The sequence below is a fragment of the Ictidomys tridecemlineatus genome, chromosome 1 (genome assembly GCF_052094955.1).
Source record: "Ictidomys tridecemlineatus isolate mIctTri1 chromosome 1, mIctTri1.hap1, whole genome shotgun sequence".
NCBI classification, from domain to species: Eukaryota; Metazoa; Chordata; class Mammalia; order Rodentia; family Sciuridae; genus Ictidomys; species Ictidomys tridecemlineatus.
Window position 1 is genome coordinate 140,750,761 of NC_135477.1, and position 24,174 is coordinate 140,774,934.

Genomic DNA, 24,174 nt, shown 5'->3' on the forward strand with positions numbered 1-24,174 from the left:
GGCACTAATCTCTGCAACCCCTCAGGGATATGATATTGTTTTCATTTTATATTTTCCTAGGTAGAAACAACTCTAATGACTTCCATGTGGCTTTTCCCACCAAGATGGCCCTCACACCGCAGGTTAGGGAACCAATGTAGGCAACCAGCCAAGTGATAAGTATATCTATCACAATCATGCAGGGTAATAACCACAGGATGACTTCAAGGACCCATTGGATCCACCATGAGTCATACCCTGACCAAAAGTCCATTGATCACCTGACCTCCATAAGCCCCTACTTTGACTGGAGGGCCATAATGACATTTTGGAAATCACAAAATCAATGGCAGTCAGAGTCAGTATCTGGTCATCCTGAAAAAATCTGATTATTCCCTCAATGCACAGTTACACTGGTAAAATGCTGTACCCTTGGTAAAAGGCCTGGTAAAATCTTTGGAGAATGATGGGGGAAAGATTAACACTAAAACTTCTTGGTACTATACCAGGGTTCTTCCATGCTTGAGTCTGAGAATTGGTTAAGGGGCTATGATTCTCTAATATTATGATACAAGGCAGACTTTTGCACATTTACATTGGGTTTAAGCACTAAACAATACCTAGGAAAGCTTTCAGTAAGATAAGGACTGTAAAGAATGTGATAACAAAGAAAATAAAGAGTAGAAGCTGGCCATTTCCCATATCTCCAATCTTTAGATGAGAATGAAAGTAGAGTGATCTTGATTGTAAAGTAAAAAAAAAAATCATAAGACATCTGAAGAATATCAGCTGTTCAGTGGGCATGTAACCTATCCTATATATTCCTCTGCTAGAAGACATGGTAGAGACCACCATTACATCCCAGACACTGAGAAGTTTGTATGCAATAAAATGTCCAAAACCTCTCTGTTGAGCACTCCAAGTTCTTTCTTTGGCAATTGTAAACTGTTTGGGCATTTGAAGCCCTGAGGCTAAATAGTTGATATAGTCACAGGATCCCAAAGAGGAATGTATTGAGTTAACCCGAGAGTTGGGAAAAGGCATGGGACCTGTAGCAGAAATCACAAGCTGTCTATAAGCCTCAATGTGATTTAAGCTGGCATCCCTATTGGAATGGTGGTGACCACTTCAAGAGTATGAGGATACCTCGAAAATACCAGAGAAATTGCTGAATGTATTGGAAAAAGCATCCAAAGTAGTCATAGAAAAATGAAAGGAGACCAAGAATGCTGCAGTAGCAATGGCATAGCTCCTGCTATATGCATTACAGTTAGCCAAAGACAGGGAGTTAGCCACTCAGGCTTAGTTACGTAGAATACAGGAAGACGTAAACTAGAGAAAGAGGCTCATTTCATGCAGGATGATAGCAGTGATATGCTGTCACAGTACTTAGAACTTGCAGGTGAACATATGTAAGTCATAGCATGCCATTCTGTTGAACTGAGGGGACATCATTGGTCCAGGGTATTAGTGACTATTGTAAACTGGAACCCTCGCACATGGTATACACTCAGGGTGTCCACTAGTTCCAGTGACTCAAAAGTTAAGATAGCTGGTAAAGATATAATGGAAACTAGACTGGTAATGATACAAAAGTTAAAAACATAGCAGGAGTGTTCTGTGGGAATGGATTCAGATTTTCTCCCTGCTCCAGAGAGATATTTACATACCATGATGAGACCCCATATGCTGGTGGAGCTGGCAGAACTGGGGTCCAAGTTCATGCAGAAAACCAAAGAAAGTTACCAGCATGGCTGTTCTGCTTGTGGAACACTGGAGCAGATGGGATAATGTTGATTATGATAAAAGTGTCTAAACTGCCTTCAGTAACTGCTCACCCTGCTTTACTTCAGTGGCTTTATACCAGTGTTGCTGACAAAAGTCATTTCTACCTTGACTGCTTTTTCCCATTCATAATACATGAACAAATTCAGGAGATATCACTATCCCTGGAGGTACCCGGGCCTCTAGTGGAAGGAACTACAGTGCTACTTGTAGGAACTGTGAATGAAACACGCTATTTATATACAGTCTTTCCCAGGACCAGACAGCATGATCTTTATTGCTGGGATGAGAGATACAATATTACAAAAAGCTCACCCCCACCCCCACCCCTGGGGGTAAAAAAATATCATCCCCACTAGTAGGGCAGCCCCTCCAGCAAGCAGCAGAGATCTAGGGGAGGCAGAAAGATTGCAATATAAAATTGGGGACTATAAAACTTAGCCCAAATTGGAAGGACCTGTTTGAATCTCCCCTAAACAAATATGGATGGACTAAACAATAGAAGTAGATGAAAGGAAAATAGATAAACAGACTAATGCCACCCTAACAATTATAAAGGAAATGGCCAAAGGACAAAAGATTTCAGCCATTACCTCACATTAAGGGAAAAAAAATGGGGATAATAAAAATGTAGGATGAACTCCTCTTCCAAAATAAAATGCAACAAGTTTTTCCTATTTGGTGATGTAATGGAAGCAGAGCCCAAAGCTTCTCCTGAGGAATCCAAGTACTTGATTGTGGAGGGGGGAGTCAAGATTCAGGGGTCTGAGCCATTTCTCTGGACCAGAAAACATATATAAAATTGGCAATATGTTGGCTTTCAAAATATATTTAGAGAGTAACAGCACTGGTGGACACAGGAGCTGTGTATATATTGATAAATGGTAATCGTCACAAATTCTCAGGCAGATTAACTGCTGTAGGTGGGGATGGGAGAAAAGCAATGAGAGGCTTAGTCATAATGTTGACTCTGTTGCTTGAATGCCTGCCACCCATTCCCTACCCAGTGTTCATAATCCCATTCCTGAACATATAATAGGTGTTGGTATCTTGTGAGGTAAATGCCATAAACTCCTATAAGGAGTTCTCTTTGCATTGCTGGGAGATTAAGCATATGTCAGCTGTAAAGCCAATTTTAATAGGGCATGCTAAACACCACTTACTGTTTAGCCTTCACCCTGCTGAATTATAGCCACCAAACAATATTAACTCCCCAGTATCTAACAAGAGATAATAGAGAATATACATGAATTGGCTAAAATAAACATAATTAACCCAACCCACAGTCCTTTATAAAATTATTTGTTGTTTTTAGATGTACATGACAGTTGGGTGTGTTTTGACATATTATAAATAGATGGAGTGCAACCCATTATAATTTGACACCATTCTTATGGCTGATCATTATGTGGAGTTACACTGGTTGTGTATCTTATGGTTGAACATGATATGGAGTTACACTGGTTGTGTATTCATATATGAGTATAGGAAAGTTACATCCAATTCATTCTACTGTCTTTCCTATTCCCATCCATCCTCCTTTCCCTTCATTTCCCATTGTATAATATAATTAACTTCTATACTTCCCTTCCTTACCCTCCTCTTTTATGGGTTAGCATCCACATATCAGAGAAAATATTTGGACATTGGTTTTTTGGGACTGGCTTAATTCATTTAGCATGATATTCTCCAGCTCCATCCATTTATTGGCAAACTCGATAATCTCATTCTTCTTTTTGAATGAGTAATATTCCATTGTGTATATATACAACATTTTCTTTATCCATTTATCTGTCAAAGAGTACCTACGTTGATTCTGTACCTTGGCTATTGTGAACTGAGCTGCTATAAACATTGATGTGGCTGCATCACTGTGGTATGCTGATTTTAAGTTCTTTGGGTATAATTTGAAAAGTGGGATAGCTGGGTCAAATACAGTTTCATTCAAAGTTTTTTGAGAAATCTCCATAATGCTTTCTAGGATGGTTGCACCAATTTGCAGTCCTACCAACAATGTGTGAGTAAACGTTTTTCCCCACATCCTTGACAACATTTATTGTTATTTGTATTCTTGATGATTGCCATTCTGAACTGGAGATGGAATCTCAGTGTAATTTTAATTTGCATTTCTCTAATTGCTAGAGATGTTGAACACTTTTTCATATATTTTTTGACCATTCATATTTCTTCTTCTGTGAAGTATCTGTTTAGTTCCTTTGAACATTTATTCATTGGTTTATTTGTTTTTTGTTTTTGTTTTGTTTTGTTTGGTGTTAAGTTTTTTTTTTGAGTTCTTTGTATATTCTGGAGATTAATGCTTTATTCAAGGCACAAGTGGTAAAGATTTTCTCCCATTCTGTAGGCTCTCTGTTCATGTTCTTGATTATTTCCTTTACTGTGAAGAACCTTTTTAGTTTGATATCCATTTGTGGATTCTTGATTTTACTTCTTGTGCTTTTAGAGTTTTATTGAGAAAGTCCATTCCTGAGTCAATATGATAGACAGTTGGACCTACTTTTTCTTCTAGTAGGCACAGGGTCTCTGGTCTAATGCCTAGGTCCTTGATCCACTTTGAGTTGAATTTTATGCAGTGTGAGATATGTGAGATATAGGGGTTCAATTTCAATCTACTATATATGGATTTCCAGTTTTCCCGGCACCATGTTAAAGAGACAATCTTTTCTCCAATGTTTTATGGTATAAATATACCTCTGTCTAGTATGAGATAACTGTATTAATGTGGTATGTCTCTGTGTCTTCTATTCTGTTCCATTGGTCTTCAATTCTATTTTTGTGCCAATACTATGCTGTTTTTGTTACTATAGCTTTGTAGTGTAATTTAAGGTCTGGCATTGTGATAACTCCTGTACTACTTTACTCACTAAGGAATGCTTTCTGGGACTCTTATTTTTCCAAATTAATTTCAAGAATTCTTATTTGATTTCTATGAAGAGCATCATTGGAATTTTAATCAAATTGCATTAGTTCTGTATAGAGCTTTTGGTAGTATGGCCATTTTGACAATATTAATTCTGCCTATCCAAGACCATAGGAGGTCTTTTTATTTTCTAAGTTCTTCAATCTCTTTCTGTAGTGTTCTGTAGTTTTCATTGTAGAGGTCTTTCACCTCATTCTGTGAAGCTAGTATCACCCTGAAACCAAAACCAGACAAAGACACATCAAGGAAAGAAAATTTTAGACCAATAACCCTCATGCATATAGATGTAAAAATTATTAATAAAATCCTAGCAAATCACATACAAAAACATTTTAAAAAGATAGTGCACCATGATCAAGTGGGGTTTATTCTAGGGATGCAAGATTGGTTCAACATACAGAAATCAATAAATGTAATTAATCACTTCAATAGACTTAAAGACAAGAACCACATGATCATTTCAATACATGCAGAAAAAGCATTTGACAAAATGCAACATTCATTCATGTTCAAAACACCAGAAAAACTAGGGAATAGTAGGAACATATCTCAATATTTTTATGCTATGTATGATAAACCCAAGGCCAACATCATTCTAAATAGAGAAAAAAATTATAGTATTCCCTCTATAAAATGGATGCCCTCTTTCACCATTTCTATTCAACATAGTCTTTGAAACCCTAGCCACAGTAATTAAACAAAAGATAGTAATTAAAGGGATATTAATATAAAAAGAGCTCAAACTATCCCTATTTGCTAATGACATGACTCTATATTTACAAGACCCAAAAATCTCCACCAAAAAGCTTCTTGAACTCATATACATATTCAGCAAAATAGCAGGATATAAAATTAACACCATAAATCAATTGCATTCCTATACACCAATGACAAATGAGCTGAAAGAGAAATCAGGAAAACTATCCCATTCACAGTAGCTTCAAAAAAAAAAAAAAAACCTGGGAACCAATCTAACAAAAGAGATGAAAGGCCACAGTCCTTTTAACTTCCCTGTGTGGTCAGTAGTAATGCCATAATGCCAGGTGGAACTTGGTGTATGACAGTGAATTATGAGGAATTAAATAAGGTGATCCCTTCACTTTATGCAGTAATCCCAATATAGTCACCATTCTAGAAGAGCTCAGTACCCAGATGGGAACATATCATGGTATATTAGCTCTTCCTAATACATTCTTTAGCATAGATATAACACTGAGCATCAACACCCTGTTTGCCTTTGATATAGGACAGAAGAGGCTGGACACCCAAGCAATTTTCAGGAAACAGGTTTATTGACTGCAGAGTCCAGAAGGGATATCACCTAAAAATTCTCTGGACAATGAGTTTGGAAATTCTTTGAACTTTATACCCAGTGGGGGGGGGGTTGAAGAATTACATGACAAGGGCTTTTTGTGCCATTTTTTAAGATTAGGCCAAGGTTTTACAAGTTTTATCACAAAATCAGAGGTAACATCATCAAGTCTGCAACCAAACTTAGCTTTTGCAAGACAGAGTAATTTAGTCCTCACAAAAAATAGGAAGTCCTATCCTACATTGAGTTGTTGTTGTGTTTTTGTTTGTTTGTTTGTTTGTTTCAGAAATTTGGCTGATATTCTGTTACAAAACTTTCTGACAAGAAGAGGAACTTATATGTTACAAGTATGGTGGGGGTTTCTGCTTAATTATGGTAAGAGTCTTCTGGTAGAAGTCTCTGGTCTGCTTCACTTTCACATGAAAAGGCCAATAATGGATGTTTACAATGTTACCTCAATGATATATCCATAGCCCCATCATGTGTCAAGGTGTGATAGCACAAGATTTGGAATCCTTGTCCTGATCTGAACAGATAAAAATGTATCATTATATTGAAGACCTTTGTCCTACTTCTGAATCTTTTTAAGCACTAAGGCTGTCCCATGCTTTTGATTCATTTCCAAGGGAGAGCCTGAGCTGTAAACCTTAACAAAATGCAAGCTTATTGGTGAGATTCTTCTGTGTTGTCTGGTCAGGTCAAAGGTTATAGCTCAGGTTGTGATAGCCATTTTCACTCTCAACACTGTAAAGCATATCTAATAATCTGTGGGGCAACTGAGGTTTTGGAAGGTTTTCATCCTTCATCTGGCTCAGTTATTATGACCCCTCTATAATTTATGTAGGAAGGGTACATTAAAAGACCAGACTGATTGGCATACTGAAGCATTTAATCAAGCCAAATAAATAGTAAAATAGTCACAATACATTAGGACACTAGACACATGGTAACCTGCTGAGCTTACCACCCATATCACTCCAGATGGCTTTGAATAGGGTTTATGGGAGCATATTAAGGGACATAAGACCCTTATTGAATTTTGGTCACAGTCATGGAAGTGGGCAGATGAATGTTATCACTTGTTGGAACAATAAATGTATGCTATTTATGCTGCCCTTCTTGCCACGAAGACCTTCACCAGAGAAGCACCAGCCAAATTGTGACCACCTACCCTATCGGTGGATGGCTACAATAAATGACCAAGACCCCCAAATCAGGGGAAGCTCAGATGGCGATCACTATGAAATGGGGTGAATACCTTTCATAGGAGGAATGAACAGCACTTTATCTCTCAGTTTAGAGCTCCAGCCATTCCTGGGACTAGTCACATATATAACAAAAAAAGATGAAACACCAGAAGACACACCTCTACTCCCTTCACTCAAGAAGGTCAGCCTCCAACGCCAGAGCCAGCCTGGCACACTGATGGTCAGCAAATGGGAACCCCTTAGAGTGGAGAGCTGTAGTCTATCATCCAGTGACTGAGACTCTGTGGATCAATGAAGGACAAGGACACACCAGCTAGTGTGCTGAATTACAAGCAGTATGGATGGTTATTGCTCACAAAAGTGGGCCATTAACTATATTCACAGACAGCTGAGCCATATTCAGAGGACTCACATTGTCATTGCCTCAATAGCAACAATGGATAATTATTGACATGCATCTGTGAGGAAAACAGCTGTGGGAAGATATTTAGTATTGTATCCAAACCAAACTTGACACAACATACCATGTGACGATCCACTGCTCTCTTCAATTTCAAGGAAATGATGAGGTTGACCAACTGGCAAAGGTAGATGGCTGGAGGAAGCCCCAGTAGAAGAGGTTGCCACTTGGCTACACTGCAGATGAAAGCACTCAGGTCAAAAGACTGTATGTGCAATGGAGACACATAGGGAACGGAACATAAAAATATCTGATGTTTCTGCATTCCAGTCTTGCCTGCTCTCAGCACAACCCACAACAACTGGAAGTCTCAGGCATATCAAACAAGGTAATATCCCTCTTCAGTGATAGCAGGTAAACTAAGTGGGCCTTTCCCATTATCAGGAGCTGAATATGCATTGACTTTTGTGGACACAGTTATAGGCTTGATGCAAGCCTTCCCCAGCTAAAGAGCCAACTATTAAGGGACTGATCCAGCTGAGTTCCATGTATGGCATATCAAAGGCTATTGAGAGAGACCAAGGAACTCATCTCACAGGCATGCCATGCAACAGTGGGCTCAGGATCAGGACATAGATATTTTCCACCCACCATAAAATCCAACAGGAGATGAACTAACTGAAAGAATGAATAGCCTGCTGAAACAATGCTTAAGCACTGAGAATAACTCTTTGCAGAGGTAGGCTGCTCATCTGCACAATGCACTAAGAACACTAAATAAAAAAAAAACAAGCATCAGTGGCCTATAGCCATTTCTATGTTATTTTGCTCATAGCTACCAGCATTAAGGTCACAGATAAAGGATATATCTGAAACTGACATATATTGAACATTTTCTTAAACTGGCCTGTAGCACAAGTAGCAATATCAGAAACAAGAAGCATTTGTTGGCCATGGAATATACAAGTAAACTCCCTAGTGGTTTGTCTTAATGACCTTCTGAGTTATCACAGGTGATGTTACCCTCAAGTGTCATCAACCAAAGACCATTTTGTGAGACTTTACCACAGGCAATTTCACCTTTATGGGTAAGTAGAAAGAACCAATCAAACATAAATAAATAGATGAGTGAAAGGAAGACAAGTAGAGGAGAAGAAGATTGGGAGAGGAGAAGGAGGACAAGAGGGAAAAGAGTAGAGAGAAAAATGGGGATCATGAACCAAAATTGAATTTTATGCCTGTATAAGTTTGTTGGGATAAACCCAACTACTATCTATAATTATAGAGCTCTAATTTTTATAAAATTAATGCTATTGATACCCTTTTAAAAAATTAGTTGTAGATAGACATAATACCTTTATTTATTTTTACGTGGTGCTAAGAATCAAACCCAGTGCTTCACGCGTGCTAGGTAGGTGCTCTACCACTGAGCTATAGCCCCAGTCCTATTGATACCTTTTTGATTGATCCATTCTCTAAATAGTTAACTGCCCTGCCATTGACATGATGCCATACTTTCTATGTTATCTTAATTACCCTGACATGGCTACTGATAGATTCTTGCTCTTCATACTGCTTTGGGGAGTATGGATGAAATGTGCCTTTAGAAACCTGTCCCAAGGGCTTTACAGAAGACATAGGATGGTGTGCAATTGTGGGGCTTCTGAGGTACTATAGAGGGCAGAGTGTTCCGTTAAACACTAATCTGTGTCTAGGAAAGCTTGCAATAAGATAAGAATTGTAAATAATGTGATAATAAAGGAAATGGAGAGGGTAACCTAACCAATGCCCTTATTTCCAAACTTTAGGTGAGAATCAAAGCAGAGTTACTTGGTTGTAAAGTAAAAGAATGTACTCAAAAACAAAGAAATTCACCTGCAGTAGGCGTGCAACCTATCCTATATATTCCCTCTGCATGTAAGTGCAGTGTAGCCCTCCACTGTGTCCCAGCCTGCCACTATCAAGGAATGCATGAGAAATAAAAATGTACAAAACCTCTCTGTTCAGTCCTTCAAGTTCTTTCTTTGGTATTGGCAGTCAGTTCACTGAAGAATATGCAGCCCTGGGGATAAAAAAAAAAATTCCCCAGAAATTTTTTTTGCTTATGGAAATGAAGTAAAAATTTGGTGGGTTTCCCATCTATTTGACTTCTGGGGAAAAAATGATTGATTAGCCAACACCACAGATCTACAGATCTTTTGACCCATATTTCACCCAAACGAACAGACTATCCATACCTTTTATAACACTGCCAACTGCTACATTAAATCCAGAATCTCTGCTTAATGGGTCCATATCAAAAATTTCAGCCTGATCTAATTTTATGTTCCTTCTACCATTATCCCACATCCTTAAAATACATTAATATACATGTTACACAGATCTCTGCTTGTATGAATTAGAAAACTCAAGAAATTTCTTTAGAGTATAGCTCACTTCTTGGGTCACACTTGTAACTCAACTCTAGGAATTTGTTTTGAGTTGGATCAGGACATAGAGATCTTTGCCTACAGGCAAAAAGTGGATGGTAAAGGTGGGTCCTAAGAGGAATAGGTATTGTCATTCTCAGCAACAGGTTATGGAAGGTTATTATTGCTTCCACAGGCAAAGCAGGATTAATTTGCTCAGGGAGAGTTGGAAATGGTAATATCACAGAAGGTGGGAGTGGGGATATCCCTACCACAAAAAGTGGAGAAGCCACTTCCTCTAGCAAAGTAAACTCATCAGAATGTAGGAGTTCAATGTCCCCAGGCTCTTCAAGGCCCTCCCACAAGTCTTCATTTCAATTTCCCAGATCTCATTCTTTTCAAAGCAATGCTCTCACTTCCACTATAGATAACCCTTCAAGACTAAAAGTTAAACTTGCATCATCATTCATCCAATCACCAGATAAGATTTTCCGTTTTGTTTTTTGGCAACCTCAGTCCCATAGCAACTGGAGAGAAGATGCTCCTTCAGATTACACTGAGAAGATTTTAGATTGGCTGTGCACATCTGGAACTGAGAAACTGAATCTCTGAGCCCATCCTTGTCCATTGTTTCTATGTCCAGAAACAAGAGAAGAATCCAGTCAATGTCATTATATTCCTTAGTTTTCCTTGTTCAAAAGTATCTTGTACAGAGTCATGAAACTTCTTATGTCTCACAAGTGGTGAATTAAGATAATTGAGTATATTTACTTTGCATATCTCTTTAAACTATTCATGCCATGGATTAACAGTGCTGCCTGTACTATCAGCAGACACTTAAGCAACTAATTTGGAGAGCCAACTCTAAAAACTACCAAATCAACTACAGAAATTTATACTTCTAGTTCTGTTTCTCTAGAACCCCACCTCAAATTTATTACTCAGGGTTCTCTAGAGGAAAGGAACCAATAAACTTATGATATCATAAGTTTTTATTAGTAACCTTGGTATTTTTTCCAGTACTTGATTAGCTTATATATGGATCAATATTCTTATCTAGTAGCTATATAAGCCCCTTATATATATGATTATAAAAAATGGGATTCATTAGATTGACTTACAGGATCAGAAGTTGTATAGTCCCATAATGTCTGTTTGCAGACGGGGGAGTTGGAAGAACCAGTAACTGCTCAGTCCAAGAAGAAGGACTAATGGCCTCAAAACTCCCTGGAGAATCTCTGGTTTGAGTTCACTTTGGAAGAGTTAAGGAGCTGGAGTCTGATTCTTCAGGGAATAACAGCAGCAATATAAGTACCTGTCCAACAAAAATGGCACCTGAATCCATTTTGTCTTCCTCCTTATTCCACCTTTCTTCCATCCAAGCCCCTAGTCCATTGGGATGTACCACCTACATTCACAGTGGGTCTCTGCCTCTCTGTTGGCTGTCCCACATGTCAATCATCCCTTGAAACCTTCTGATATATCTGGAAGTCTCTTATCCAATCAAGTTGACAACCCAGATTTACCATAAGAGATAGGTAGCAGACAGACATGAGCAGTGAGAACATGAGATTAGGGGGATAATTCTATAGACCAGGTCTACTATAATGAACCCCCACATTCTTTTTTTTTTAAAGAAAGTAATTTACTGAAGAGTACTCTAGCCTTTCCCTGGCTTAAGTCAATAAGATACATTATATTTCTCAGCAAACCACCTATTATTTGCAAAAGAAATGCAGGCCCAAAGACTCTTTCTTAATGATGATGAATAAGAGGATAGAAAGATAGTAAAATGAGCAGTTAAGGAAATGGGTCCCAAAGGCTTCTCTAAAGGTAAAGGCCACTCTATGAGATTAACCTGTAGAAACATTCCAAGCATTTCGACCAACTTCTTTGTCCAAAGGCAGTGGGAAAAGAGAGGCAGGATACACTTGAGTGGAGGCTACAAACTCAAGGGCTAACCAATCAGAATGTTGCAGGTTTAACCAATAGCTTTGGCACTTTTCCAATATCTGCAGAGCATAAGTTTTGACCAATAGCTTTGGTATTTTTCCAATATTTGATTATCTTAGATACAAATCAATACCCCTATCCAGTGGCTATATAAGCCCCTAGACTAGTAACTTAAGTAGCAACTCCTATAAAGACCCTTCTTGCCCTGCAGGAGTTCTGTCTCTTTTCTTCTCACTTGAATAAATCCTACTCTTTTAATCTTACTCTTCCTTGTCTGTGGATTTCATTCTTCAAATTCATGAGACAGGCACCCAGAAAGAAATTGGCCTCGAGCTGCTGGGGTCTGCTGCAATACTGGGGGACATAACTTGCCATTAGAGCTGCTAACACCAAAATGAGCTTTCTCAGGTGCAGAGGCCTGTAATTTACACACACCCTACCTACCAATAGAAGTGGAGAATCTGGATTCTTCTCAAACTCTGGTTTCAATAAGATAAACACAAGTTACCTTGAAGGGAGGACTTCAGTTTTATCAGACCGTATCCCATGATTCAGAGAGACAGGAAAATTAGAAGCAAAACTCACCAACCATAAAATCTGTAAGAACAAGTTCCAATTAGAACCAGTGAGCATGAGCCAAGGTGACCTGTTTGGATGTTTGGAATGTCACTATTGTAGTAAAATTCCTCCTCCATAGGGTAAAACCATTCACAGTGCATACTTGAAAGTATGATGCTATTCTTCTGTTGGTGAAAAGTTCAGAGATGGACCTGGGCGGGACTCTTTGGAAACTTCCCTGGGAAACCCCACCCCACCCCACCCACAGCCCAATTAAAACTGGAGGATAGGGGGCATGCCTTTTTGATAGAACTTACTCTCTCCCTTTCTTCCTTGAGAATGTGCCTTTTTTCTTTTCCTTTCCCTTCTAATAAACTCGAAATTATTACTGTGTGAGACTCACTTGAAATCCTTCTTTTGATAGTTCAAGGACCAGTGACCTAAATGAACAAGAATGCCTGTGGCTGCTTCAACTGCTGGGTCTCCCTCCGAAATAGGTTTAATAATACTTAAAGTGAAATGAAAACTAAATACTGAAATTTGTTTAAGATTATATTTGCATAAGAAATATCTAGACAGTAACAAATTTAACAATGGTGCTTCTGGATATGTTAAACAATTTGAGGGTGTTGGGGTGAAAAAGATAATTATATTAATCATAAAGGATCTCTTTAGCTTTTTTGTGTTTAAATTTTTTACAATACAAATTAGCTACTGAACACAAACTCCTCTACATTATACTTCAGTAGACTATCTTACAGATACTTTCTAAGTTATATTTGTGGAAGACTAAATTTGCACCTACTTGTCTGATCTTTGCTTTATATATTATATTCCATGAAAACCAGACTGCACAATCATTGAAAATTACACAATCAGAATTAAATATAAGTGGAAAAAGTACAAGGATGGAAGAGAATGTATGGAATGTAAGTTTTAAAAGTACAATATAAATCACGCTTCAAACGACCAGGTATCAGGGAAGGGATACAAACAGCAAATTTGGCCAAATGCAAAATGAGTTTTTCTAATCTCCCAAGAAGGATGCTCCAGCTAAAAACTTTCTATAAGATTTATTTTGTTGTTGTTATGCAACATTTCTGAGTTTAGGGCTGGACTGGGGCCAGTAATTTATGCCAGAGACCAACTTCCTTTGCAAATTACCTTCTTCACCCCCCATTACTTTAACCTTCTTTCTTTATCTGTCCCATTTGTACAAGATGTTAACATGATATCAATTTACTTGAAATTAAAATATTGCTTTATTTAACAAAAGTTCATAAATTATATGTTAAGAAAAGAAACAGTGAACTACCTTTAACATGGAAGAGAAGGTCATTTCTCCAAACCCAGAAATGAATGTTAAGGGAAATCTGCAGATTCAAGATTGATAATGTGTCAATACAGATCATGCTAGTATGTATCACCATGCACAACTCCTTCTACAAAAGGTCTTGACCTTGATGTGCCAGAATTTTCATGTTTGCAAATTTAACCTTCTCTGAAACTCTGCTACCATTGCAATTAACTCCTGGGCATGATCCTACAATCTAACTTGTACCTTAAGGAGATGAAAATCTCTTTTTGCTGTCATTAAGATCTTTGATTTTGCACTTGACCTTAAAAAGGTGATTAATCACCTACAGCCTTTCATCATCTTTCTTCAAAGTCTCTATTAATCCTAAAATAGCCATCAAATTCCTTGGTTTTAATAACTACTACTTTTCCCTGACTGCTTAAAAAGCTTCAGACTGTACTCACCAGTGCATTTATTATCCCTATATCCCAATTTACAACCTACTTTACATCTGGTAAAAATTTTAACAGTTATACTTCTATTGTAAGCAAAGTACCTCATCTACCACTGGTGATAGATCCTCTGCCAGTCAGCTAGGAGGGAATCCAGTTCCAGAATTCATTTTCATGCCTCCTTAATTTGACCACTCCTGCCACCAATGGTCACATATGTTGTTTACTGGGAAATATTCTAAGGTGAGAATGGTTTGCCTGTGACATTTTGGAGAATTCTGTCTTGGGACCAACACATTCAATGGAGTAAGGGGATCAGAATTCTATAAAGGGAGATTTGAACTGACATGCAATTGCTACAGAAGCTCCCATTAATTCCATGGAAACTCTAAGCTGGCAAAAATGTTCCAAACTAAGTCCAGTGAGTGAAACTTGGGAGTCCCCTTCCCCTTTAAAATGTTTGCAAAAAATAATGATACAAATTAATATTTTCATTAGGCAGTTCCCTTTGATCTAGGGCATATCAAGGAGGGGGAAATTCACATGTGAGCTATTAGTAGCAAACATGCCCTGCAACTGGGAGCAATGAGAACCTCACTCCTTACAGGGAATCTAAGTGTTACCACATAGTCTAACACTCAAAATGCCACTCTCTACTTCAAGTTTCCCTCATCCTATACAGACACTCTTTGATTTATAATGAGGGTATGTCCTGATAAGCCCATCCTAAATTGCAAATATTATAAGTCAAAAATGCATTCGTGCACTTAACCCTCCAAATAGCATAGCTGGGCAACACAGTATCCAGTAGAGTATTCATTGTTAATCTTCATGATTGTGTGGCTATGAACTGTGGCTCACTTCAACTGCCCAGTATCATCAAAGAGTGCCATACTACATATTGCTAATCTGGGAAAAGATTAAAATACAAACTTCATAATATGATTTGTATTGCTGAATGCATGGTAAAGCGGAAAAATCAAAAGTCAAACTATTGTAAGATGGGAGCTATCTGTACAGATAACATTATGCTTAAAAAACTAACCTTGTGCCACTAATGCTTGTTCATTTGGCTCATTTTTATTATTTTTTATTCTCAATTGTGGAATTAAAAAAAAATTTAAGAATAGGGATTATGCATCTAGCCAATGGTTTACACATCTTGGGTACTGACTAACACTTTGTTGTATAGGAACACATTGAACACCCTTAAGATCTACATACTAATTCCAAAGGACCTAGACAATTTTGTAATTTGAGCACTTATTAAAATGATGAGTGTTTATTATGCAACAATATAGATACATAAGACTACAGTACAAGATGATAAAGAGTACAATGGAAAGACAATAGTTCTTCTTAATTTCTACTGTTATAAAACTATTATTAAAGTAGAATGAAAGGAAAGAAAGCCTTTCTAACAATGAGCAATGTGAAAATTTTGGAATTATTACATTTAGCACCCAATTTTACAAATATAGAAATAAGCTCAGAAAAGTTAAGTGAATACTTGATACCATGAACCCACTTATTGGTTACAACAAAATAATAATCCCTTTGACTCTGCTCATCAAGTGAGCACCAGCTTTCTCCATAGTAATGAAGACATCAGTGGCCTTGCAACACATTCACTACCAACATCAATGTCAATAGGATCTCACACCTGAAAATTGAATATGGACTTTCTGTTGATAACAAGTTTCCCATTCTCAGCCTTGACTGTGCCATTGAAATGTAGACCATACGGTTGAGGTCAACAAAAGGATCATTGATGAAAGTATTCACTTTATTGAAATTGAAATCAGCTCTTGTGACCAGGCACCTATATGGCCAAATCCATTCATTCCAGCCTTCAATATAATATCTCAGGGACATAGCTGAAACTGCACAAGGTGTGAAAATGTGGCTATCAGCCATACAGGGAGGAGCAGAGAGTCTAATTTTGCATTCTCAAATCCTATATTTTATAGCTTATACTGGAGTTTTGTCTTTCCATTTTAGAGTTCTCATTGATGAAAATTCAGCTACATTTCTTTATTCTGTTTTATTTCTTTATTATATTCACTAAGACTTATTAATAGGCACTAAATAGCAGGCCATTGAATTCATTCTACCACTTAGAAAGTGCACTTTTTTCTTCCCAGACTAGATTTGTTTCTAATAGTACTTAATCCATCCCAAGTATTAGTTATATTGTTTATCACATTTTAAATCCACATAATAATTTTTGGGTGTAGAAATGCATATTTCTCCAAGCATTGTGGTACATACCTGTAATCTCAGCTACTTGGGAGGCTGAGGCAGGAGGATCACAAGTTCAAGGGAAGCCCAGGCAACTTAGAAAGACACTATTTCAAAATAAAAAGAAAATTACAAAGGGCAGAGGATTTAGCTCTGTGGTAGAGTGCCCCTGGGAAAGAAAAAAAGAAAGGGAGGGAGGGAACCCACTTATTGGCTACAGCAAAATTATTATCCCTTTGACTCTGCTCATCAAGTGAGTGCCAGCTTTCTCCATAGTAATGAAGACATCAGTGGCCTTGCAACACATCACTACCAGCATCAATGTCGATAGGATCTCACTCCTGAAAATAGAAGATCCAAGGGAAGGGAAGGGAAGGGGAGGAAAGGGAAAGGAAGGCAGAGGGAAAGAAGTAGACACACATGCACGTGTTACACTCCAGTCTCTATCGTATAGCAGATATTTAACTTAGCGTGTATGTTTTGAAGATGAAAAATGTATATCCTAAGAACATTATATTAGAAAAGTCATTATAGCCACCAGAGAATTTTCAAAGAATCTTTTTCTTTTTGTTTTAACAAACCTCAGCATACCTAGGGTCCTGTTATCATTCAGAGAACATGAGGGAGAGTTTATACTAAAAGTAGGCAAATATCTTGCTCACTTTTAAATTGTTATTGTTCTGAAGTCTGCAATATACAATATATAAGACCAAATAATTACAGAAAATTTTGAAGAAAAACTATATTAAATTCTGACTTAAAATTTTCTGTAGAAGTACTAAATTACTAACATAAGACCCAACAGTTTTGTTTGTTGAGTATAAGTAGTTTACCTGTTAGACCAATAAGATACTTAACAAGTTGAATAATACAAGAATATATACAGAGAGAGAAAATAGTTTTAGAATCATATTTAACTTTACATAACAGGAAATTGAGCTATCAATATACTTAAACTAATTTCTACTTTTGAATTTTATTTTTGAATAATTAACTACATACTATATACTATTGAAGTATACATGATTGAAAACTATTTGCTATTGAAACTATGATTTGTTTACTTGGAGAAATCTGCATATATATACTATTGAAACTATATACTATTGAAAACTAATATTTAGATGCTCACTTGGATTGTGAAATACATGTTCCCAAAATGTCAGATTTGAAAGAAGTGCTTTGAAAGTTTCATTTGTAACACAGGGGGTTGTTTTGAGACTATGAAACTTTTCAATTTCTTTAATAAAAAAATTAAGAAGTAATAAAACAATATATTTCTTTGAGTAATGAAAGGACACATAGCAGGAATCCTTAAAAATGAAATTTTATATTTATATTAATTCACTTTTAGAAAGAAAATAATGGGCAATGAATAACAGACTGGTGATGGTGTACAGATTTAGAAATGTGTAATACGTGTGGGCTGAGCAGCATGGTTTATCTATAGCCATATTGAAGGGAGGGGACAGTGGGGACCCTTCCAACAATGGTCATCTACTAGAGAATCAGCCAAAAATTCAATACCATATACACTATTCTCTAGGAACTATATATTAAACATATTACAAGTATAATGAATCCTTTTAAAAAGCTCAAGTAGAAAGATTACTTGAGGCTGTGAGTTCAAGACCAGTCTGGGCAGCATAGCAAGAACCTCATCTTAAAAAGAAAGAGAGAGAGAGAGAGAGAGAGAGAGAGAGAGAGAGAGAGAGAAGACAAAAAGAAAATGCTTCTTCTTTTTATTTACACTTGCTATACATGCAATAGCTTCTTTTGTTGTCTTGAGAAAAAGATTAAATTAATGACAGTGATAATTAAATGAATTGCACCACCTGAGATGTATGGCACAGGTTGTAAAAAGGCAGGAAAATGCAGTACCTGTGGGTTTCCTCAAAGACATCTCTCTGGTTCATACCTGTGCTTTCTGAGTGTGCAGTGCTGTTTCTCTAGGGCAGAAGGGGACATGTCTATTGGGCTTGCAACGGGTGAAGCATGGAGTTATAATTGGACCTCACAACATTGTCATTTTTGTTTCACAACAGATTATACAAAAACAGAAACTCTCTGTCCCCTAAAACTTGTTGCTGAATACATTATTTATCCAAGACTCAGTCTCCTCCACCAAAGTGTGTGTGTGTGTGTGTGTGTGTGTGTGTGTGTGTGTGTGTGTGTGTGTGTGTATGAGGGAGAGAGAGAGAGATCCAGACCTGTCTAGACACTTAAGAAATAATCTTAAAATAATAATGATAAACTCAGTGTATCTATATGAGTTAATCATAATTACAGTAAGTTTATAATGTAAAGACAAAATCTCTAGGTATCCTAAAATATTTACCTTACTGTTTATTGTGGAAGAAGAAAATTTAGACCCAGCTCATAGAGTGAGCCACTCTTGGAAGCCTCTTCACCTTTTATTTTATTTTATTTTATTTTATTTTATTTTATTTTATTTTATTTTATTTTTGTAGTTGTAGATGAACAGAATGACTTTATTTTATTTATTTTTATGTGGTGCTAAGGCTTGAACCCAGTGCCTCACACATGCTAGGCAAGCACTCCCACTCCACCACTGAGCTGCAGCCCAGCCCTCTTCAGATTTTTTTTCTTAAGGAAAGTAAAGTACCTTTGTAGAAACCATTGCAGAATGTGAAGGAAGCCTCTAGTCACATTAATGAAAGACCTGTGTCTACTTTTAAAGTTAACAGTCCTTGCAACCTTGCTCTAAGAGTTTTTCATTTGACCACTAGGTCATCCTGCTACATTGTCAATAGGTTGCATATAACAACCTAGACCCTCTTAGCATGCAGGCCTTCACAAAGCCTTTCACACCACATATGTGAAAATATGTTTAATATGCCTAAACATATTAAGAAAGGAGAGTAAATTTGTCACTGACTTCTCAAAGACAGACCAAGACCAATCTACATCATTATTAGCAAATAACATACTTAAAGGAAGGGTGTGTGTGTGTGTGTGTGTGTGTGTGTGTGTGTGTGTGTGTGCGCGCGCACACATTCATTTATTTCATGGAAGGAGCTTTATAATGAGGTTTTTACAGAAGAATAGGTTAACAAGGCAGTATCTTGGAAGTATGCTTACAACATATATTGATGTCTTACATATAATATATATGCATTAGTAATTATTAGTATATTTCCAAAGAGTTAAATATGTATCAAAAATTTAAAATATTGACTGAGTTATTTGCCTGCAGCATCTTAAAAGGATTGTGAAGAATTTCTGAGCTTCTAGAAACATAGTTTGAAAATCCTAAAATGAGATTTCTGACTTTGGATGACTTTGTAGAATGAAGTTGGGTTATTGGCACTTTCCAAATGGATAAAAAACAAACAAAAGAAGAACAAAGTCAAAGGGATTTCAGCTGATTTAGGTTAATTACATAGTAACTCAGTGGCAGAACAGAAGAGTAGAGCTCAGATTTTCTTTGCTGAAGTTCAAGAATTGAAGGAACTGAACTTCCAGCAAATAGAGCATAACACTGAAGTCCTAGATTAGAGCTGCATTATTGAATTTGGTGTAAAATAAAATTCATTTCACTTAAGTGGAAACTATTAGTTGTTCCAAATAAGAGTGGTATAATTTCCTATTACTTTGACTGAGCTCCTAATTTATGCCTGATGTCTGGTTAATGATAAAAGATTGAAGTGTAAAGAAATGTGCAGGGAGAATTATTAGGCAATGAGGATAGAACTATACTGGGTAAGAATTGCAAGCCACTGTCTTAGGCTATAAAGTCATTTGTAATAATATTTCCAATAGTATTTGGACCCTCATGTTGTACTGAATATCATCATGAATCAACTTAACATTCAGATTTTAAAGGGTCTACAGGAAATCAAGTGTCATTTGTTTTTCCTTGAAGTATTGCTAAAATTTTTTCCCCAAAAATATTATTTTAAATGACCATCATTTTAAAAAGAAATCTTTTTCCTCAAAGACTGAAATTCAGAGCAATCTACCTCAGAGTGAAGGTTTCCTGGTGTTTTGCATTCAATCTCTTTCTCATGGGAATTTTGAATTCCCATCCTGTGAACCTGGAGACAGGGTATCCCAGACAAAGTACTCTCCTTGGAAATTCATGGCAAGATTTGGAAAGTGAAGGAAGATGCTGGGTAAATACTCACTAAAGTCAAGCTGTTTGTTCACTGAGGAGTTAAACCCAAAGGATGGGAAAGGATCTAGAAATGGAAGGCAGTCAAAAGTAAAAGTAAGACAATGTGATACCTGGTGGGCAAGGAGTATGGGGGTATCTTTTTATCCTCGCTGATTTTCAAGTATGTGATTCATTATTTTTGAGTAAAATCATCTTATTTCCTTTACTTGAGAATCTCTGACACACTGTAGGGCTCAGGGTCAGTGATTCAGTTATGGTTAGTGCGTATGAATTTGTTATATAACAACATGTACTAGTGGCAATGGAAACTTGTTGTGTCACTTCAGAAAACACATGTTGGCTAGCATTGTTGCTCTTTCAGATGGCAGCCGTTCTCATCATTTGTCACAGCCAAAAGGACGGGCATCTCCCATGAAGTTGTTTACATGACAGATGCTTCTTGCATGGAAGCTCTGGCTTAGCTGTCTTTCCAGAGATTCCTTTCCAGCTCAAGCTGGGATTACAAAAACCATTCGGCAAATGAACACTGACCGGACCAGCTGTTCCTTCTATAACATACTGAGGCTCTTCAACTTGTCTGAAGCCTTGTACAATTTATTTGCACAGGTGCTGCAGGTGAAAAGCAATTAAATTTTCATTTATGTTGGCATTTCACTAGAGGCATTTGAGTCTCCCAGAGTGGAAAGGGTTGTACTCTTAAATGGTAGGATTCACAGGAAGTTCAAATCTTCTAGAGAGAAGCAGGAACATGTTGGCAATGACCCTGCTTGTTCATAATGGCTCCTTGGTTTCTGAACTCATTCAGTATCTCACCCTCCCCTGACTCTCCAGCTGCAGCTGTGCCAGATTCATTAACCAAATAACCCTCCTTTTCATGTTGATGTCAAACATTTCTAATGTTCAAATAACAAACATTGGTCTCACTGGTGTGCTGTTGACCTTGGTCACTGAGCTTGTTTTGAACCTGCTGATTGTTTTCAGCTTAGTCTTCAAGACTCTCTGAAAGTTATCAGGTACTATTCTAAGAAATCTGATAAAAGATGGTCCAACAGACCAGAACAACATACAAATTTAAGATTTTTTTCAATCCAAACATTACCGAAAGAAGAACAAATAGGATAAATACATCCTAGTTTAGAAAATGACCCATCTCTAGAGAGTAGGAAAGGAAGAAAACAGGGAAATCTGATAACTTTATGTTAGAGACTGGACATAACGTGACATCTTTCAATTCCTTCTAATCTGTTTTAGAGATGATATCATCCTTGAGTCTGAATGTGTCTGAACACAGGTCTAAGTTGAATGTGGTAGAACCCACTGAACTCCTAAAGTTGTGGCAGGAGTCCTATACAGTATCTGCTTTATGAGAGGGCTGCAGATTCTGTTTTAGAAAGGACATTAAGATCCCAGCTATGTATCCTAAGCAGCCTGTGATATTAGTGTACTCTGTTGTGGTATTTCTCTTTTGTCATTGTCTCCCCGTCTTTCTCCTCCTAGGAACATACACAAGAACACAGAAATTTCTTATCTTCAAATTTTTAAACATTTACACTGTGCCTAGTGCTCTGCTAAGCATATATGCTTCATCACTTCATTTTCTACCTTCCAACACACAGCAGAGGTAACCATTCTTGACTGGAAATGGAGCTCAGAGAAGTAAAGAAATTCCTGCAAGATCCTGTTACCATGTGATGGAGCAGAATTCAGATCTATATCTCCCTATAAAAGCTTTCTCATACTCACAGGATTTATCTGCATCAAGTCTAAATCCACATTTTCTATATAAAGTTTGAGAAAAAGAGACAAGGTACTTGACCTATATTAAAAGGGAATTCCTTAGACTTAAATTTCAAAAACATTAAATTCGTGAAATAGAAATAATGGGAAGAAGAACAAGCAAGCATCCTCTAGGGTTGTAACAGTTGCTCTTCCCATGCTCTTGTGCCTGTTTCATCAATTGTAAGATGATTAAATTTCAATAAGAAAAGATCACTAAGACCTAATGTTGAAAAAGTTAAAGTCATCTTTTGAGGATTTACAAGTGAATGTGTGATTCTCCCCGAGTGCTATGTCATAAGGACAAATATAGATCTAATTAGAAAATGTGATTTTGTTCCTCTCCAGATTCTAGAAAGAAAGTGTGCTATGCTGTGGTGAACTCTACCAAGGGAAATACGTCTAGAAAGTGGCAAGCAGTGTTAGCAATTGCTCAACCAAGAGGAACACCCCCTAGATTGATAGATGTTGTCTTGAAAGACTTAGGAAGGTTAAATGCTGAATAATTATCATGGTATGGATGGTGGTGGTGATATAAATCATCACAATCTGCATAATGATGATATATGCAGGTAGAGATTTGTCCAAAACCCCAAGCAATAAAATGGCCATCTTTACAAAATGAAAGGTGGCTTTTACAAGATAAACATTCTAGAATGTTACTCAAGATCAAGAGGAATTTCATTTAAAAAAAAAAAAAAAAAGAAATGTGATATTGATTAGTTTTTGCTACCTGGAGCTAGTGTGTCTTTGGACATAGCACATCCTTCTGGTGTGTGCTTTAGATACACCAGATCTTCAGTTACCATCTTGCTGCCAGGAAGTTAGAGGTGCTGCTGCTGATGGAGTCCATTGGCAGTTCCTTGTGTGTCTTCCTGCTGTTCCTAACTCCCAGTAGCTGTCATCGCTGTATCCTCTTCCTTCATTGCTCTCCTCGGGCATCACAGGTGCTGGTACCCCTTGGCACCACCATGAACCTGGAAGCATAACATCTGCTCTTGAAGCCAATTGTGTCATACGTTGAATATTTGTCTATTTAAATCTTGCCAAAAGCTAAATTAGCACCATGGTTTTCTAAAAATTATTTTTACATTTGCAACTAAAAAAAAATAAAGCTCTTCTCAGCTTATCTTTTGCCATTTTCTCTTATTTCTTGAATATTTTCTATAAATTCTCAATTCATGCAAGCACCATGTTTATTATATTCCTTCTCTTAGTTTTATGTTATTCGCTGTCCATTTTTGTTTAATCTTCTTTAAATATTTTTCACAGTGACACTGGCCATGGAGAAGGGAATGTGGAAAAAAAAAATCAGAATGTTCACGTCTCCATAGGAAGTGGAGCCAGACCTTTCTAAATTATATAAAATCGTTGTTATCCCAAACCACAAGATTAGATTAATCATCCATGAGTCAGTTTTGCATATTTCGGAAGGAGAACCTTTAGATTCTTTGTTACATTCGGTATCAGATAAACAATCCCCAGTGCCTATACATTTGTCCAATTAGTCTACAGACTTCATTCTACAGATTGCATCAGTATAATAAGTAATTTGGTGCCTGTCATGAGTAGCCTTACCAAGAATGTTCTAGAATCATCAAGTCCACTCAAAACCTTTTGGCCTTCATTGATCTCCCTCAACTTATTGTGTTCAGCCAGCCCTTCTAAACTGTTTTACTTGTTTTTCTGGTTTCTCCCCAAGTTGGAGAACCTGGGATTAGTCCTCCCA

General features: G+C 37.2%; 1 protein-coding gene across 1 annotated transcript; it reads right to left on the reverse strand.

Moving 5' to 3' along the window:
* Positions 1–2,577: 2,577 nt before the first annotated feature.
* On the reverse strand, positions 2,578–23,462 carry LOC144367145 (uncharacterized). The gene is made up of 5 exons (XM_078022466.1): positions 23,252–23,462; positions 12,859–12,908; positions 12,492–12,580; positions 7,747–7,858; positions 2,578–4,916 (listed from the first exon to the last, which is right to left on the reverse strand). The coding sequence occupies exons 1-5, from the start codon at positions 23,460–23,462 to the stop codon at positions 4,893–4,895; spliced, it is 486 nt and encodes a 161-aa protein (XP_077878592.1). The 3' UTR covers positions 2,578–4,892.
* Positions 23,463–24,174: the final 712 nt, after the last annotated feature.